At 44.4% G+C, this 18,667-nt stretch overlaps 2 protein-coding genes across 4 annotated transcripts in view; one reads left to right on the top strand and one right to left on the bottom strand.

Annotated features, from left to right (window-relative positions):
- ddx39b (DEAD (Asp-Glu-Ala-Asp) box polypeptide 39B) overlaps positions 1-18,667 on the top strand; it is a 45,911-nt gene that overhangs the window by 19,730 nt on the left and 7,514 nt on the right. For 2 of the 3 annotated variants that reach the window (XM_065471530.1, XM_065471531.1), the window contains exons 9-10: positions 837-981; positions 1,520-1,667. In XM_065471530.1, coding sequence (XP_065327602.1) covers positions 837-981; positions 1,520-1,667 — 293 coding nt within the window. Of the gene's footprint in view, positions 1-836; positions 982-1,519; positions 1,668-1,747; positions 2,759-18,667 lie in introns of those variants that run through there. The other variant, XM_065471532.1, reaches the window with a different exon arrangement.
- Positions 4,136-17,552, bottom strand: mgat1b (alpha-1,3-mannosyl-glycoprotein 2-beta-N-acetylglucosaminyltransferase b). Its single transcript, XM_065471529.1, has 3 exons — positions 16,583-17,552; positions 9,904-11,121; positions 4,136-5,764 (listed from the first exon to the last, which is right to left on the bottom strand). Exons 2-3 carry the CDS (start codon positions 10,768-10,770, stop codon positions 5,063-5,065), a joined length of 1,569 nt encoding a protein of 522 aa, XP_065327601.1. The 5' UTR covers positions 10,771-11,121; positions 16,583-17,552; the 3' UTR covers positions 4,136-5,062.

The raw sequence follows: 18,667 nt of genomic DNA, 5'->3' as shown, positions 1-18,667 counted from the left end.
ATCCTGCTCGACCACAGCCCAATACTCATCACCCTCACTGATGCATCCAACCACTGCAGGATCATCTAAAAGTAAAAGGTCTGTGGTGTAGATGGTGAAGAGGAAAGGGGAGAGGACAGTCCCTTGTGGTGCCCATGTTGCTGATCACCTTGTCAGACACACAATGTTGAAGACGCACATGTTGTGGTCCTCCTGTCAGATAATCAACAAGTCCACAAAGCAAGCTCCATATAAATAAGCAGCTTTGATGTGGAAGAACTTGACTGGCCTGCACAGAGTTCTTAGCTCTGCCTGACAGAACACTGTACATTCAGCTCCTCCTCTGTCTCTGCGTCTTCCACTCTCTCTACACTCATGGACTTAGCGTGCTACTTAAATAGGGAGAGACAAGGTGGAACAATGAGGAACAGCTGTGGCCTTCAGCCTCTTCTAAGCACTGCTCCACCCCTCCCCTGCAGCTGAGCCAGAAACCGCACCCTGTCACAAACACCTATGGGATAAATTAAAGTGGAGACTACGAGCCAGTCCTTCTCATCCAGCATCAGTGTCTGACTGATGTCGGTGACCAAAAATCCCATAAATACACTCAAAAAAAGCTGATGTCCAAGAAAAGCTTTGAAAGTCTTTCAGGAAGCTGGAGAGCTGTTACTCAAGACGACTTCAAAAATTCCAAGAAGGTCTGTGTCATTGGAAGAAAAAAATGTAAAGACATGAGTGGGGACATTTGCACAGTCCTGTGGGGATGTTGATCAACTCAGCAGCCCAATACACACATAATGAAACTTTCAATGTGATATGTGGCACACAGACTAAGCTTCACTTATTGTCCTCTGTAGTTTGTCTCGCTACCAGCAGTTCAAGGACTTCCAGAGGCGAATCCTGGTGGCCACCAACCTGTTTGGACGAAGGATGGACATTGAGAGAGTCAACATTGCCTTCAATTATGACATGCCAGAAGACTCTGACACTTACCTTCACAGGGTGAGACTATCCATGTGTTGTTCACCTGACAGGCTAAAAGAGTAATAGAAATATATGTGAAAGCTGCACAAGGTCATATTTGTGACTTATTGGATGATGTACAAAGACATATTTAAGGAGATACTGAGGAATCTGAGCTCTTTATTAGATAGACACAGGTGTGAGGCATTTATTAATGTTATAATCAGCTGAGCAGGTAGTAGCTTATTCCAAGAGTGGCAAGGAGGGTCTCTGTCCTGCACCCAGGCTGGAAGGAAGTCTTCTGTTAAAAGAGGACTTCATAGGACAAACACGGGTACAGAATAGAAAAGGCAGATCAAATACTCTGGGACAGCATTTATTCACTAACATTAACCTATACCAGAATGATGAAAGAAAAACACGGAGAGGGCTTCTATCAAATCCATACTATATTGTCTTATACTTATCCTGTACTGTGATTAGTTTGCCCAACTGTACTGTAATCAAGCACCTGTACATGTAGTCTGTAATCCTGACTGAGTAATGTGGTCAGCTGCACTGGTGTGTCTTGGTGTAGGTTGCTCGAGCAGGCAGGTTTGGAACGAAAGGCCTGGCCATCACATTTGTGTCTGATGAAGGTGACGCCCGCACGCTCAATGATGTCCAGGACCGCTTCGAGGTGAACATCGGCGAGCTGCCGGAAGAGATAGACATCTCCTCGTACAGTAAGTCTTCTTTCGTTTCTTGAATTATTTTAAGGTTCATCCAAACTAACAACACTGACTGTGTGTGTGCGCTCCTGCAGTTGAACCAGCACGATAAACGAGCCGGACGCTCCAGTTGGACTTCGATTCACTTTGCAGTTTTACTCTGATGGAAGATGCAGACTGTGTTTGTATAAAACCTGGCATGTCCAACAGCAGATATTTACCCAAGCCTGTGCTTATTGAAAGGAAGAAAGCAGGGCCACAGCTCCCTCTGCAGGAATGATTCAGAATAGACTTTGTATGATATTATTTAAGTTTCTAATGTTGGTATTTGTTAATATATAATTCAAGTTATCTGGTTTTCTAGGTGTGAGTGGAAGTACCAGAGGTAGTTTAGTACTAACAGTAGAAAGGCACTGTTTACTGCTGTGGATTAATAACGTTTGCCTGGTAAGGTCTCCTTTATTCTTCATCTTCTCCTTTTTTAAATCAACATCCACACTCGTGCTGTTGGGATACATGCACAATGTGTTTGTTATCGTCTGACACTCAGACTTGTCAGGATGGCAGCACAGTTTTCTTTAAAACCTCTACATATCACTAACGGTGCTTTCACCAATATTCACGGCATAGGTGTAAATGGAGCCCCATAATATCATGCATGTGGGATTTTTCACTGCTGACAGGAAGTTTGATTCCTTCTCTAGAGCACACACCCATCCATCATTTCCAAAAGGAATCTCTTATGTTTAATATCATTATTTGGAGTTAAAATGAGTTTAGATTCGTGAGTCATTGTGATTTTACTTTCAACATTTTAGTATGATCTGTTGTATATTTGTTTTTAAATCCAAGCCTTGTTGAAGACAACATCTTGGACCATGTATACTTGTGAACAGCGCCTTTTAAATTTGAGCCCCGATCGTATCTGACAGTCCTGCATACAAAGGTTTTTTCACAGCGCGTCGGCCACCTTAACTCTATGAATCAACTGAATAACTGGGGAAGCTGAACGAAGATGTCTCATCACAGCTCATTTGGCACAACACACAATAATGTCTGTATATTTTTCATTCTTTAGATGTGGTCTGGTCACATAGGGTGTAGTGCCCTGTGTGCTTTTGAGTGTGATCTTCAGTCAGTGCAGCTATTACGCTCCAACTAAGGAATGATCACTGTGGACACGCATGGATATGAGAACTGACAATTTCCTTCAATATGTGGACAAATATCAAAATAGTGGATTTTATTTGTAATGTAATAAAGTTATAAACACATCAGGCAGTGGTTTTACACATCACCATACAGAAGTGGGTATCAGTCAGTCATGTAGATAATCTCCCAAAGCTAATTACAGTACAGTGATAATCATCTGTAGCTACCTCACAGACTTCCTGTTGCAGAAACTACCAAACACTGGTTGCTTTTTCTACAAACTGCAGTTTGAAGCTGTTTCAGGGCGATCATGATGTCAGTGAAATTTGAAGTTAATTTGCAGCTTTACATCCTTCATAAACCTACAGCTTGACACACCTGAAGGGAGCGTGGTGGAAAAATACTGTAACTCTCTGAAATGTAGTGTTTTTTCAGTAAAGCATGGCTGTGATTCACACTGGAGTGACAGGTGGTCTGCTCAAAGTTGTCTTTTTCTTTTTAAGATTAGACTTCTGCTTGAGCAGGACTAGAGCTCCATTTAAGCAGCTTTCTGAACCAGGATAGCCACTAACCATCCCCACAGACTAACCTACGTGAGGGTTTGTGGGCAGGTATCACAGGGGCTTTCTTCTCAAACTACACTTTAACATTATTCACACAAGTTCATCAGAGTTCGACAGGATGACGGGCTCTGTGGAGTCTCGTTGCCTATGTTGGTTTGATAGTGAAGACTTCGTGCACTTACACACCTGCTGTTTGTCCCGTGTAAATGCTTCTAACAATGTCACCTCCTCATTAAACCAGCGGTTTCTCACCAAAGCTTCATTCTTTGTGGAAACAATATTTAGTAGATTCAGGCGTACACTCTTGTTTTATATCTGAAACCTATTATTACTGTTATTAGACTTCAGACTACATCTGGTTTTTGGCATCCACACCTCTGTATTTGTAGCAGTAAAAAATGTTGTGCCTCGTGACTGAGAGACAGTAAAGCAAGTACTGCACTGTTGTCAGTTAGTCCTCAATCCAACCTACTGTTTTGATCTCCCTAAACTTTGAAAATGGGCTGTTTACAACCACAGACTGTATATAAAAGATGCACGTGTTGCCTGCATTCTTTCCAAAGGCCAGCAGGGGACAGCTGCACAAAAACTTGAAAAACCTCTTTATTGATTTAAGGACTCAGTAAAAACCTTCCTGATGATTCTGAGGAGGATAAATCACAGCATGCTTTACTTGTTGGGTTACCTTTTGATTTTCACATGAGCCTGCATTGGTCCTCAGTTTCTCAGCAAGATCTCCAGCCCAGAAATCAAGGGGAAAGAAGTAAAAACAATTGAAGCTGTGTTTATTTACTTCAATCGGTTAATGGTCACAAATCATTTTTCCCTGCTTTTGTCTCTGTAGTCACATCGGTGAGCTGGAGGAAGGTGGAGGGAAACACTGCACAGTCAGATTGACCCCTCACTTTGTTCAGCTGATGTTTAAAATGGTCAGCTCGAGGCTTCAGTGTGTCCATCTTTTATATACGATCTAATGCGTGATGCCTTCTAGAAGCGTTACAGAAGCCAAGAGGTGGATAAGAAGGTGTTACATAGGACACTTCTTTCTCCCAGGTGTGAAAGGTGATTAGTGTGCTTGCTTTCAGTGCAGTCTGACTGATTCTAGGATTTCACAGTATCTGCTTACTTTTTGTCTAGTATGTGCAAATTGATAATGTTCATAGCAAAATGCTTGGGGAGTCATTACAAATGTGTTATCATAGTTTATCTAGCAGAGTGGTGCTTACTCTTTCTGCATCACAGACTAGCCAAAACTAAGACCCACCAAAAAACAAAACTGCATTGATCCAATACCTGTCAGGCTCCACTGCAGTGTACCATCACTCACACTGTTGATAATGACATGATTACTAGTAGCTGCTGCAAACATCTGAAAGTGATGTCAAGTCTATATTTGGCCAGTTTGTCACAAGAAGAGAGAATACACCAAACAAAATGAGCCCAGAAAGCAAGGCACGCCGACAGCAGCCGTTTAGTTTAAGGATGGAATGGCTTCAGCCAAAGTGGGACCGCTCTGAAGTCTGTGCGGCCCACGCGTGCCGATCCTCAATGAGCGTCAGTTTTAGAAGCTCGGCCTTCCAGCTCCACGTTTAACTTTGAACTCCTGCGTCCACCGTATTCTTTGGTCTGAGAGGGTGTTCCTCTGATTAAGGCTCTGTCCCCTCTTCAACACCATTTGGACCACGTCTGGGTTTCTCAGCTCCAGCTGGTGTCATACTGCGACCAGCCCTCTGGTGGAGCTAAGAACACCCTTCGACCACGGTACAGGAAGTTGACCACACCTCTGTAACCTGTACGAGGAACTCCTGATTTTAAGTCATCCATTACTCCCAGATTTCGAGCAAAGACTTTAAAACTGTCCCTGGTGGAGTACTGCACCCTGTACGGCCCAGGTCCTCTTAAACTGCCCCCTTGTTGCAGATCCTCAATCTTTACCAGTGGGGCGCTATAAACCTCTTTAATAAACTTTTCCTCATACTTCTCTTTTAGCAAATAAGACAAATCCAGTTTGGTAAAAGGCACAAATTCAGTGTTTAGCTTAATATAACGAAGGTACTGGTCAAAGAATTGACCTAAGCTCACACCTTTCCGGCCAAAGGTGATAGTCCGAGAGATTTCTGGCCGAATGCAGGAGCGGCCGTTGCGCTGTTCCGGCTGACGCATCCAGTCGTCCCAGAAGGCCGATGGCCATTTGGGCTCCAGTTCATCCCACATCTCTTTCAGCAGCATCCAGCCCAGACCAGGGAAGAAGTCTGTTCTGTAGAGGAGATCAGCTTTGGACGAATCCACCAAGGCGTCTCTGCCATTATCGTTCCAGGCAGAAACGCACCACAGGGTTGGGTCAGAACGCAAGATTGGATACAGGGCTCGGAAATACTCGAAGAAGTCAGGTGCGACCTGAAAGAGAGGACAGATGAAGAGTAATTCTGCTGCTTTAAACACATAATCACTGTCTCAAGTGTAACGATCCAGGTATTATTTATTAGACATTGTTTTACTATCTGTTCTTCTCTGATGATGAGATGCCAATCCAAATGTCCTTTGTTCTTCTAGTCTGTTAGCCAACAACAACTACTACTGTTCAACCTGAAACCATTTAAATGTTTGCTCACCACAAAACGAACGGGCCTGAAAAGGGTATTCTAGTGAACGACAGTGTATGTTCTGGCTTTGTAGATTCATATTTGTGAAAGTACTGCAGCATAAACAAGCCAACAAATACAGCAGACAAAAGCTGAAGCAGGGAGCTGAGTCCCATCATTTTCATTCCCAGCGTTACCCTACAAATGCTGTTATTGGTTTGTAGTTTACATGCAACATGTGACATTTACATTTTCCCTTCCTCCATGTTAATAGTTTTTTCGGGGGAAAAGAACAGAGGAAAAAATCCAGCTGCTGTCAGAGAGCTCTGTGTTTTCCTCCTTCTGCCCTGCTAGAAGTCGAGCATTCACTTTTTGCTTTGCCATCTGAGAAGATCTTGATGTTCACTTCAGGACTGATTTCTGTGGCTTCTTAAATCAGTTGATTTTCATGGTTGCAGTCCTACAACTTTTTGATTGTAATTCTTGCATAATGTCTCATGCTTGAATGTCCTACATGAGGTCCTTAATAATTCTACAAAAAACTAAAAAACAAACAAACCCTAAACTGATTAGCGTTCAGTTTATTCAAGATCAAGCATTCTGATTAGTGTTTAGTAGAACGAGGCTACCTGCAGCCGACTAACAAAGGTTTGATTGCTCCATGGCAGAAGACTTGATCCTGTCATGATGTACCTTGCCTATACTGCTCTGGTCACTTTCGTGATCTTCATGCAGTAGAGGTGTGCCTGTCTGTTGGGTTGGTATGTGCATAATGCACACCATGGAGACATTAAGGACACATATGTATAAATGCTGTTCATAGACTTCAGTTCAGCATTCAGCACAATCATTCCTCAGCACCTGATTGGAAAACTGAAGCAAGAACGACGAGTCAGCATACAGAGAGGAGGTGCAACAGCTAACAGACTGGTGTAGAGTCAACAATCTGTCTCTGAGTGTGGACAAAACAAAGGAGATGATTGTTGACTTCATGAGAGCACGGAGAGATCACTGCCCACTTAACATTAATGGATCCTCTGTGGAGGTCGTCAAGAGCACCAAATTCCTTGGTGTCCACCTGGCAGAGAACCTCTCCTGGTCCCTCAGCATGGAAAGCCCATCTCCTTCCATCCATTCTCACCACCTTCTACAGAGAGACTAGCGAGAGCATCCTGAGCAGCTGCATCACTGTCTGGTATGGTAACTGCACCGTATCAGATTGCAATACCGTACAATGTGATAGTGAGAACAGCCGAGAAGATCACTGGACCCTCTCTTCCCTCCATCACGGACACGTATAACACCCACTGCATCCGCAGAGCCACCAGCATTGTGGAGGACCCCACACACCCCTCACACACACTCTTCACCCTGCTGCCTTCTGGAAAGAGGTACCAGAGCATCCTGCCCCTCACTGCCAGACTGAGGAACAGTTTCTTCCCCCAGGCCGTCAGACTCTTGAACACTCAGTGACTGGACTGACTGACACACACACACACACACACACACACACACACACACACACACACACACACACACACAGTCTTTTTGTCCCATTTCACCCCCAACCTATCTGAGCATGCAGCTGCGTTCATGATCTTCCAGTCCCAGTTCCACCTTAACCTCCAACTCTTTCCCTATCCCGTGTACAAAGATCAGTAACTGGGCTGCCTCAGACATCACATGGTTATGTAAATAGTTTCCCTGCCCCACAAAACAACTAAAGCAGATTTTAATGGGGGGAGTCCTAGAGGAACAAGGGTCTCTGCTTTGAGACCAGCCTGGGACCACAGCATCATTCCTGATCATTCATATTCACCTGAGGTCTATTATTAAACAGAAAAGTCCACAAAACACTAAAATCTGAACAATACCTGCCGCACATACAGTGTGTAGTAATCCAGTGGTGTGTTACAGCAAGTGTAAAAGATCCATTTACTTAAACTCTTTATTGTTAAAGACAAAGCATTCAGCAAAACACAGACTCATTCCACGACCTGCCAGAAACATGAAAAGAGCAAACTGGTCGATACCAGCTACATAAGTAAAGCCAGATTTTTCCCCAGGGCTCAGTTTCTCCAGAGCTGCTGGTTGAAATTACTTTATACTGCTGTAACTGCAGAGCCTCTTTTTACCACAACTTTTCTGTGTCACACGAAGCTTTTTACTTCTGAACTTCAGAACGGATTTGTACTTTAAAGCGGTCAATTCTTAAGAAAGAAGTTCTTAGCAGGCCTTACGATTGGATAAATACAACAACACATACCACGACATACTACATAGTGTCATGATTTATTTAACTAAAACTGAACCAAAATGCAAAAACAATGTGTGAAAAACTGAGAACACTCCACGGATCAACAGCGTGCACAGAGCTGGTAATAATTCTGTAGAACAGTAGAAATTTCTATGCTAGTTTCATTTTTACCGGAGAGAGGCAGAATATCAAACAAAAATGACATAAAAGCCATCAAATGAGTTGCATGCCATCGAGTGAAATAAGCATTTGATCCCCAAGCAAACATGACTTAACGCTTGAGGGAGAATCCCTTGTTGGCAAGCACAGCGGTAAGACGTTTCTTGTAGTTGGTCACCAGGTTTACACACATCTCAGGAGAGATTTTAGATCACTCTTCTATACAGAAACTCTCTGATCACTTAAGTGCGGTCATACTTAGACCACTGTGTGCTTATGGACAACAAATTCAATTAGGCACAAGTGGCACCAGTAAAAATATAAAGGAACAACATTAGAAATAGGATATACCAAGTTGTTTCCCACCTGAGGTTCTGAGCAGTCATGTAAATATAACCCTCGATTCCAAAAAGATCGAGACACTGTGTAAAATGTACACAGTAGATGCTCTATAAGCTGCTCAGAAGTGCACAAGGATGAAACGCTTAGAGTTTTATCTGTCACATTTAAATCAAATATGGGTTTTGGGGTGCGACCATGGTTATAACTAGCATATGCCACAGATCATTCACTGTGGTGACCCCTAATAAAGGGACTAGCCAAAAGAGGATGACAAGTCTACTGAAGTCTTTGCTGCTAAAATGATACAATCACAGCAAAATAACACTCATCATCTCCAAAAGTTGATTCTGTTCATCTGGACGTAGCGTTTTGTGGGAGAAACATTTCGTCACTCATCCAAGTGACTTCTTCAGTCTCAGCTGACTGCAGGTTTCCCCAATCTTATAAACAGTACATTTGCATAATGACTGAAACCAGCCCACTGAAGGAACAATGGGCTGGGAGGTCAGTTCCTTAATCATAATTATGCAAATTCTCATGCACATTGATCAACAACCACTGACCAAAACTCACTGATCAATGTCCATGAGTCCCATTCACAGAGAGTTGGGGAATGGCTGCAATCACAGCATTGTAAGATGGTGACAGATGCACCCTTAGGCCCCCTCCTCCATTCAGAGATGGTCTTTCCCTTTTCACGTAAATGGCCTCCTTGACTCCGCCCTCAAACCAGCGTTCCTCCCTGTCCAGGATGTGTACATCCTCATCATTGAAAGAGTGTCCACTGGCCTGTAGGTGTAAATAGACTGCAGAGTCCTGGCCTGACGAGGTAGCTCTTCTGTGTTGTGCCATCCGCATGCCAGGACTCTGCAGTCTATTTACACCTACAGGTCAGTGGCTGTTGATCAATGAGAGTTTGCATAATTAAGATTAAGGAACTGACCTCACAGCCCATTGTCCCTTCACTGGGCTGGTTTCAGTCATTATGCAAATGTACTGTTTATAAGATTGAAACCTGCAGTCAGCTGAGACTGAAGAAGTCAACTGGATGATGACGAAACGTTTCTCCCACAAAACGCTACGTCCAGATGAACAGAATCAACTTTTGGAGATTTACTTACCTGGATGATTGAGCATGCATCAAAACACTCATCATCAATACCATGACAATAATGTGGATGTCTGAGAGCACTCACCTCCAAGTCATCCTCCACAATGACCACAGTAGACTGCGAGAATGTGTGAAATACTTGGTTGAGTGCCCAGCGGTAATGTCGGGCGATTTTGTAGTACCCCTGGAACTTCCTGTGCTCTGGCCGGACTCTGATGTCCGACAGGTCTGGTTGGCTTATGTGCGTTACTTTTTCTCCGTATGAGCCAATCACACGAGCCGTCTCAGCATGGCCACAGTCTTGGCTGACAATGATTGGATACAGTTCTTGAGAAGGGCGGTACTGTATCAGTTTGTCAAGACTCCGCTTTACTGTCACTCTGTCACAGGCAATAACCAGAATGGGAATGATGACTTGTGGACCAGAAACAGAAGCTGTTACTTTATTGTCCTCAGCAACCTCTTCCTTTACATCAGTGGCCTGATGCCGTTCTATATTGGAGCCTGCAGCTACTGTAGCAACAGACCTCTGTGTGTGTTTTATTTCACCTTGGTCCCCAACATACACATCATTTATGAGAGGAACTGGATTATTCTGCTGCTGGTCAACAATCTGATTTACTTCTTTGATATTATCAGTTTGCTTCTTCCCAATCTCCTTCTGCTGAGCCCACACTGCCCTGTGACTTTCAATTTGCTTTAATAGCTTTTTCTGGGTGTCAAGTTGAATTTCAACCTCCTCGGCCAGTCGGATGACCTCCCCAGCAAGGTTAACTCGACCTCCTTTACCTCTGACCATGCCCCACTCCTCCTTTCCTCCTGGTTCAGCTCCACCGCCTTCTCCTAGGTGGCCCATGGGAGGGCGACCCCAAAGGTAAAGTAGAAGCAAAGCATTCCAGGCGACAAACAGGAAAGCACCGCATAGTATAAAAGAGCTTTTCTTGCGAACCATGGCCCAATAACACTAGAAAAGGGGTGGGGTTGATAAGGAACAAGCGATACCAGTATGAATCCTACAGACCAAGGTGACTATTTTGGATGTGCAGGGAGTTAATATCCCACCACTCTGTACTTATTTCATTCGGTCCTTCAGTGAGGAGGGTGTCTGCTATAAGAATGTCTAATTTAAAAGGAATTTACATGATGTTACTGTGGAACACATGCAGTCTATGAAATCCCATAAGGTCAGGTCAGCAAGCTTGCAGCTAGCAAAACGGACTGCAGGTGAAAGTGGACAAAAGGAGAAGACAGGTCACTTTGGGTGGAGGGAGTGCAACTCCTTGAATGTTATCCTTCCACCATCCTGAAAAAAGAGAAGGGAAACATTCAGCTTGGTGACTGTAGGTCATTTGAGAATTTCATAAGTGTACTGTATATGTGTCTCCTCTGTAAAACAAAAGCAGCTATACTGTCAGTTAAACCCACAACAAGATCAAGACAATTCCTCGTCCAGTGGAAGAGTCAACTAGGGCATGCAGAGGGTTGGTGTCACTGCTGAGGATACAGGAAGATGGTGGGAAATAGGGTTGGGCCATATCATACCTTTCACGGTAATACCGGTATAACGTTAGGCAATGATAAGAAAATGAAATATCACAATAGAATATGGGTAAAACGCGCATGCACAGTGCCTTTGCTTTCATACGCACATGGCGGAAAAAGCATGGCGGCGATGGAGAATGAGAAGGGCGAAAGCGGATCGTTGAATGAAACAGATGAACCAGAACTGGTTTGTAAAAATGCTGCAGCTTCCGGGGTTGAGGAACTGGCCCCACTTTCGTCCGTCAGATACACAACAAACCAAATACCGGAGCATTACGGCTATCATAGGCAGGAGCCTCACGGAGTGATACGTACTGTGCTTCAACATAATATTACCGTATTGTGTGTGTATAACCTCTTTTTAAGTTTTGTGGATATTATACATGGTTATGCTGAGGATATGTCGGCCAGTTTCCACTGGAAATGCCTTTTGGTTAAACTGTCAGCAAAGAATTTGCATTTGCACTGTTAAATTTTTATATAACTTTGATGCACATAAAAAACAGCTGCTTGTTTCAGTGAAAATACATTGATGGGGTTTCTTTGCACTAATAAAGTTGTGGAGTTGTAAAGTATTTTGTCTCGCATCAATTATATCGTCAGTTATATCGTTATGGCAAATTTTCAAATGTATATCGTGATAAATATTTTTGGCCATACTGCCCTGCCCTAGTGGGAAAAAAACCCTTCAAAACAAGCTCTTCTTTTAGATTCTTGCAATATGAGCAAAGGACACAATCATGTAGTTTTAAGGTGACTTAAATCAGAAAACCTTAGACAGACCTACTACTCAGTTTGCAGAGGTGTGAGGGATCTTCCAGGAACGGTGATGCTATTTTCCGTAGACTTCACTAGTCAGTAGGCAGAGATTTCATGCCTGTTGATCTCTAACCTGGAACACAGCTTGCTCCAGGGCAGATGAGGATTGCAGCATGTTATCATGGTGATATACCCCGGTAAGAACTGATAGTAAAGGCCTCTGGCAGGACAGAGTGGTCACACCGAGGGTCTGGCTAAACTGATGTTTTAGGGGCTGTCAACATGTGAAACTGACCTGTACACAACTTCAACTGGACACAAACAGTATTCATAAATTAAAGACATCTAAAACTAAATGTCCAGTCCAATAAACCTGAATGTTGACAAGCTTTCTCTGTTATTTCAAAGTAACAGAGGGATAAATTTAGTAAGTAAGTGAGCGAGTGAATGAAGGTCACTTCTTAGCATTAGAAACACCTAAACCAATTAGCACTGACAAACATAAGCCTGTGCTCTGACAGGATGAAGCCAGTTCTCTAAGGTAGCAGAGAGGTGGGTAGGTAAAGGTGCTACCCATTACTGTCACATTCTCAGTTTACCCCACAGTGTCATGCCTGCAGAGTGAGAAATGGTTATGGTTAGTGGCCATGTGCACTCTGTCAACAGATCCAAACTTACCACAGTACAACACAACAGACTCTTCTATTCACTTTATATTATACTGGATTTTCCCCCTTTAGTGAGCAATACTGATTTTCAAGATGAAAAAAAACTATAGTTACTGAAGACCAGTTTCTTAAACTGTCATTTATTGTTTGATTCTTTATGATTGAACGGTTGTAATATTTTCTAACAGGCAAAAAGCAGGAGGCCCCGTAGAGGTTGGGTGTATTGTGTGTCAAGCAGCAACCAAGGGCAGGGACCCTGGAGGATCAATTCCTGGCTACCGAGGCTGGAAATGGGGACGTCACCCGTCTGATGGGGAAGGAGCCTGAGCTAGTGCATGACATTGAGAGGTACTGGCTAGACACAGTCGAGTTTACTTCAATGCACAGCTTAGGCTCTGGAACCAGTCTCCAGAAGCAGGGCTGAACTCGGCCCCAGCATGGACTTGCCCTTGGTGAGAAGCAGCAAGCTGGCGTGGGTATCCTGGCATCACGTCGGCTTGATGCCTTTACATTGGGGTTTTTCCCAGAGAACGAAAAGGTTTGTTCCCTGCGCCTCTGGATCGGGGAATGGGTCTTGACTGTCGTCTGCACTTATGCGCCAAACAACAGTTCAGAGTACCCGGGCTTCTTGGAGTCCTCTCTTTGGGATCAGGTGGCAGGGGGAGTATGCTGGACAGACCTGGTGCCCCAAAATGTATAGTGAGGGTACACTGGGAACACCTAACAGAGGTCCCGGTGTACAAGAAGAACTCTCACGGAATATTGTTGAAGCTGCTTCAACAATATCCCGAGTGAGACTGGGGACATTGAGTCCAAATGGACTGAGGCTGCTGCACTGAGCTGTGGCTGCAAGGTGGTTGGTGCTTGTCATGGTAGTAACCCCCGAACCAGCTGCTGGACACTGGAGGTGAAAGGAGGCATCAGGCTGAACAAGGACTCCTACTGAGCTTAATTAGCCTTTGGGACATTGGAGGCAGCCAATGGGTACTGGCAGACCAAGCCAGACAATGGCTGAAACAAAAATTCAGGTGGGAGTTTGGTGAAGCCAAGGAAAAACAACTTTGGAAAGCGGTGCTCAACCGACAATGTGTACAGCGCGGGTGAAGTGCTGCTGACTTCAACTGATGATATTGTCGGTGGTTGGAATACTCGGAGGACCTCCTTAATCCCACTGAGACGTCTTCCGTAGAGGAAGCAGAGTCTGGGGATGACCTAAGCATTACTGGGGGTGAGGTCACTAAGGCAGTTAAACAACACCATGGTGGCATGGCCCCTGGGGTGGATGAGGTTCACCCTGAGGTCCTCATGGCTCTGGATGTTGTAAGGTTTCGGTTGACATGTCTTTGCAATGTTGCGTTGAGATCTGGGGTGGTACCTCTGGATTGGCAGACCGGGGTAGTGGTTCCCGTCTTCAAGAAGGGGGACCTGAGGGTGTGCTCCAACTATGATGGGGATCACGCTCATTAGCCTCCCTGGGAAAGTCTATGACAGGATGCTTCATCAGGAACTCAATGGGGATGTTTCGAACAACACTAGAAGCCAACTTCAAGCCAGTAGCACAAGTAACCATCAAGTAACCATCAGCTACGGATACCGACTACGGAATGGAGCAAGCCACCATCATCAGCCACCTCGTCTACATGGATGACATCAAGATGTATGCCAGGAGTGAACGATCACTGATCCACACCACCAGGATCTACCAGCAATGACATCGGAATGTCGTTCAGACTGGAGAAGATGGTAACAAAAAGAGGGAAGGTAGTCAGAAGTAAGGGGACCGCACTACCAGAAGGCAACATTGCAGACGTTGAGGACAGCTACAAGTACCTGTGAATCCCACAGGCAGAGAGTAAGGCAAGTCCTGAGGAGTCAGCTGAATGGGAAGGACAAGATCCGGGCTATCAACACCTACGCCCTGCCCATGATCAGGTACCCCCTGCTGGGATAATATCCTGGCCAAAGGAGGAGATAGAAGCTACTGACATCAAGACAAGAAAGCTCCTCCTCCATACATGGAGGGTTTCACCCCAAGTCCAGAACCCTGAGACTGTGTGCTAGGCGGAAGGAAGGAGGCTGGGAACTAGTGAGTGTCAGAAGCATGGAAACCCCTGGAGGTCCCGAGGTCAAAATAGGAGACGCCCCCTAGAGTGGTCAAGAATGACTGAGCTAGGATCCTGTGGGACTTCCAGATACAGACGGAAAAACTGGTGGTGGCTAACCAACCAGAAATAGTAGCGGTGGACAAGCAGAGTAAGACGGCTATAGTGATAGATGTCAGCTACGTGACATATAAAAACACGACAGAATGCAGTGACAGCCCTCTATAGAGCTTAAAATAGTCTCACAATATTTGGGGATTATACTTTACAGTACTGTAGGTTTTTGCCCTACAACGTAAAGCACCTTGAGGCGCTTGGTCTTCTGTGTATGGCAACTTTAATTGGAAAAAGATGAATGTCAGATTATATTGTAGTGACAATAAAATGAGAGGTGTAATATCAAACTGTGCAAAGAATACTTCATGTAAAACATGTTCTGGAAATAAAAACTATTCATGCAAATCTCTCATGAAATTGGAAAATGAGTGTATTAATTGACTAATGTAAACTTCTCTCATGTTTCACTTATCTTATTTCCTTCAGTAACATTTATATTTATTTCATTTCAATTTAGTTTTGCTTTAACTGTATAAAGCAATACAACACTTTTCAAACATGCACAGCAACCCTAACGTTTTATGACCAAGGTGCGTGTGAGAATACAACAGCTGGAGACAGCTGGATCGAGATTAAAAGTCGATTTTGGCTTCCAGCTAGTTAGTACTAACTAAATTTTAACATTGTACAGGAATATACGTTAGTTGTGATTATCTGTAATAGTGATTAAGCCATTGTTAAATACATTTGTGTTTATAGCTTTTTAAAAGTTGTCCATCTGCCTGGGACTAGAGCTGAAAACCAGCCTGTAATGGAGTAGACTGGTTCTAATATAGTGCTTTGCTACTACACTCGAGCAGCCAAAGTACTTTATACAGCGGTCCTTATTCACCTATTCACACAAGCACTTTCTATTTTATATTTTTACAAACATTCATACTTCATCAGAGAGCAACTTGGGGTTCAGTATCTTGCCCGGGGACATTTGACATGCAGACTGACGACTAGAGCAGCCCGGGACTGAACCACCAGTCTTCTTGGATGAGTGACGAAACGTTTCTCCTAAATCCAGATGAACAGAATGCATTTTTGGGGATTTGAACATGCATCAAGACATGTCTCTGCCTCAATCTTGCAATACTGTCAAGAACTTGTGTATGAAAACAGTTTGCTAAGGAAAACTCGATCAAAGACGCCCACCTATATGCAAAACAAACCAATTTAGAGTTCAATGCTGTGTGGACTTGAGAATGGGGTTAAAGGTAAGGTTTGTCTCTCTGACTCTTCACCATTGCAATCTGAAGCTTTCAATCATGTACTAGGTACTTTTAACAGCACTGTGACATTAGATAGCTATGAGTATTTTTGATTCCTATAATAATGATCTCTGTAAGTTTACCTATGCTAAATATTCATGAGACTACTTCTCAGATGACTCCCTCTCTGTGTTTGATATATCAAGCAGCTTGATTATTTGCAAAAGACAGCTTATTAAAGAAAGGGTCAACAGTCCCGGACAGTGTCAGACATCATCAGCTCAACTGAAATGAAAAAAGCCTCAAATTTGAGAGAACAGACAAACACAAACTGGTCAGGGAGACTTAGCCCAGCAAGTTAAACTCACTGCCAACTGTACCTGAAGTCGTGGTCCTGTTCAGTCATGCAGGGCTTTAAGCTGACAAGAGGAGCCGAGCAGAAGAAAAACTGTTGCTCCTGTCACAAAGTGTACCAGCTGAAAGTCTCGGTGAATCCCCTCCTCCCTCCGCCAGCCGACGTGGAGCTGACTGGTAGGATGACAGAGAGCAGCCTGCGGCACGAACCTACTGAAGTAACGGACACGGACCGGGCTTACCGGTGTCCGCCTCACATGATTCCTGTGAACTGGGGGCTGGCAGGGAAGGACTGGGAGGGCAGCCGACGCCTCTTAGTTTGCCAACACTACAAACTTGTTGTTCTGCTTTCAGCTGACTCGTCCACTCTGCACACAGCAGCCGTCTGTGTCGCTGAACTGTTCGCTTCATATGCCCAGTGTCGCTGAAGCTGAGTTCAAGCACAGGACGCGGTGTGTGTTAAATGCAGCAGGGCCGTGCCCAGTGTCTGTCCCCTCTACAGCGGTCTCTGAGCATCACACACATACCGATCATCCTCACGGCCAGCTAACCAGTTCACTTGCGCTGACGTGCTGTTAGCAAGCCGGCTAACGCCAAATAGCCACAATGACAGCTTTTTAGCTGAACAGCCGCCCCAGTCAACAACAGGATGCAGCGGCAGGATCCAGGGTCACTCACCTCTCTCATGCCGTGCTGGCCCGCTAAATGAGGCTTGCATTTCCAAATGAACTGAGCCTCATCGAGCAGCAGCACTAACCGGCTAGCTGGCGAGCTAGCTGACGTTAGCTAGTCGAGCCCCTCTTATTTCTTATGGCGTGACATTAAGCAGCACATTTCTGAGTGGGTTCACAGAGGCCCCAGTATCACTTTCTGCACCTTATCCGCCTCCTGTTCCGTCATCTTCCCGGCCTCGTTCCCGTATCCAGCGCCAGCAGCTGTCTATGTTAGCCGGCTACAGCGTCTGCTCCGCAGCAGGGGGCAGACTGCTAGCGGTCTGTGCTCCACGGAGAAACTTTGCAGAGGGAAGCGCTTCTCTGTGTCCCTGCAGCCAGGGGCTTCACTTACTCCACAGACCACTACCTCCCATGTGTGTTGATGGCATTTTTCTTTTGATTGCACAAAACTACACTTCCGGATTGTCGACTGGTTTAGAACCGAGTTGACCCGAACCGAGCCGAAGTCTAATCCCTGACAAAGTCACATCTTTCCAGCTCACAAAATCACTTTTCTCTGATCATTCCAGTCTTCACTTGTTGCCGCAGGTTTTCTTAGACACTCCATAGAGGTCGGACCTACTGCTTTGTAGGCTTCAATGTGTTAATGGGAATGTGAAATTCAGTTGTGTTACATCTAACGTCTGTGTGGTTAGTAAGGAAAGGTTTTGTCAGCATTATTCGGCTCTCCCAGGTTCGGGCTTCGATAGTAGTTAGTTAAATAAATTCACAACTTGAGCAAATGTTACAAGATATACTTAAAACATTAAAACTTTAAAAAATGATCACACACAAACACAGGGGCATCACCTTAAAGATAAAATAGTAATTGTTTGTAAGTCATCCCAACCATGGTCTGTGTTTTTCCAGCTGTGTGCTGTACCTCTGTTATACACAGACGTGCATCCTTTCCTCTAACTCCTCTGGCAGGCCTCCTCTCTCCTGAAGATGTATTTTAGAAGTGGAGGCATCCTTCACCATGACATACTGTCACAGTAAATCATTGCACTATTTTTCCTTACAGTTTTTGTGTTTTTATGTATATGTGTTTTTAATATGAGTGGTTTAGTGGCATTTTCTGGGCACACAAATTAAGAGAAAGGAGAAAAGCTTTATCACTCCAGGAGAATGGTTCATCTCCACAGACACAAAAACACAAGTCTTGCCCTATCAGAAGTTTTTTTGTAATTCTGTTAAAGGTGTAGTGACATCCAGGCAGTGCTGACGGGACTGTCACTATAGTACATCTGTCCAATGGGACATAGCACAGCTGCAAGGTTGTACTGCCCTAATGTGGAGCCACACTGTCAGCGGTCCAGGAACTGGCTAGTTCAGTAGTTTGGTGTTCCTCATGCTTGTGTGAGTCATTACATTTGTTTACTACACTGATAGTCAGCA

Source organism: Pelmatolapia mariae, linkage group LG22, assembly GCF_036321145.2.
Source record: "Pelmatolapia mariae isolate MD_Pm_ZW linkage group LG22, Pm_UMD_F_2, whole genome shotgun sequence".
Classification (NCBI taxonomy): Eukaryota; Metazoa; Chordata; class Actinopteri; order Cichliformes; family Cichlidae; genus Pelmatolapia; species Pelmatolapia mariae.
Note: the sequence above shows the minus strand (reverse complement) of the source record. Positions and strands in the feature narration are given on the sequence as shown.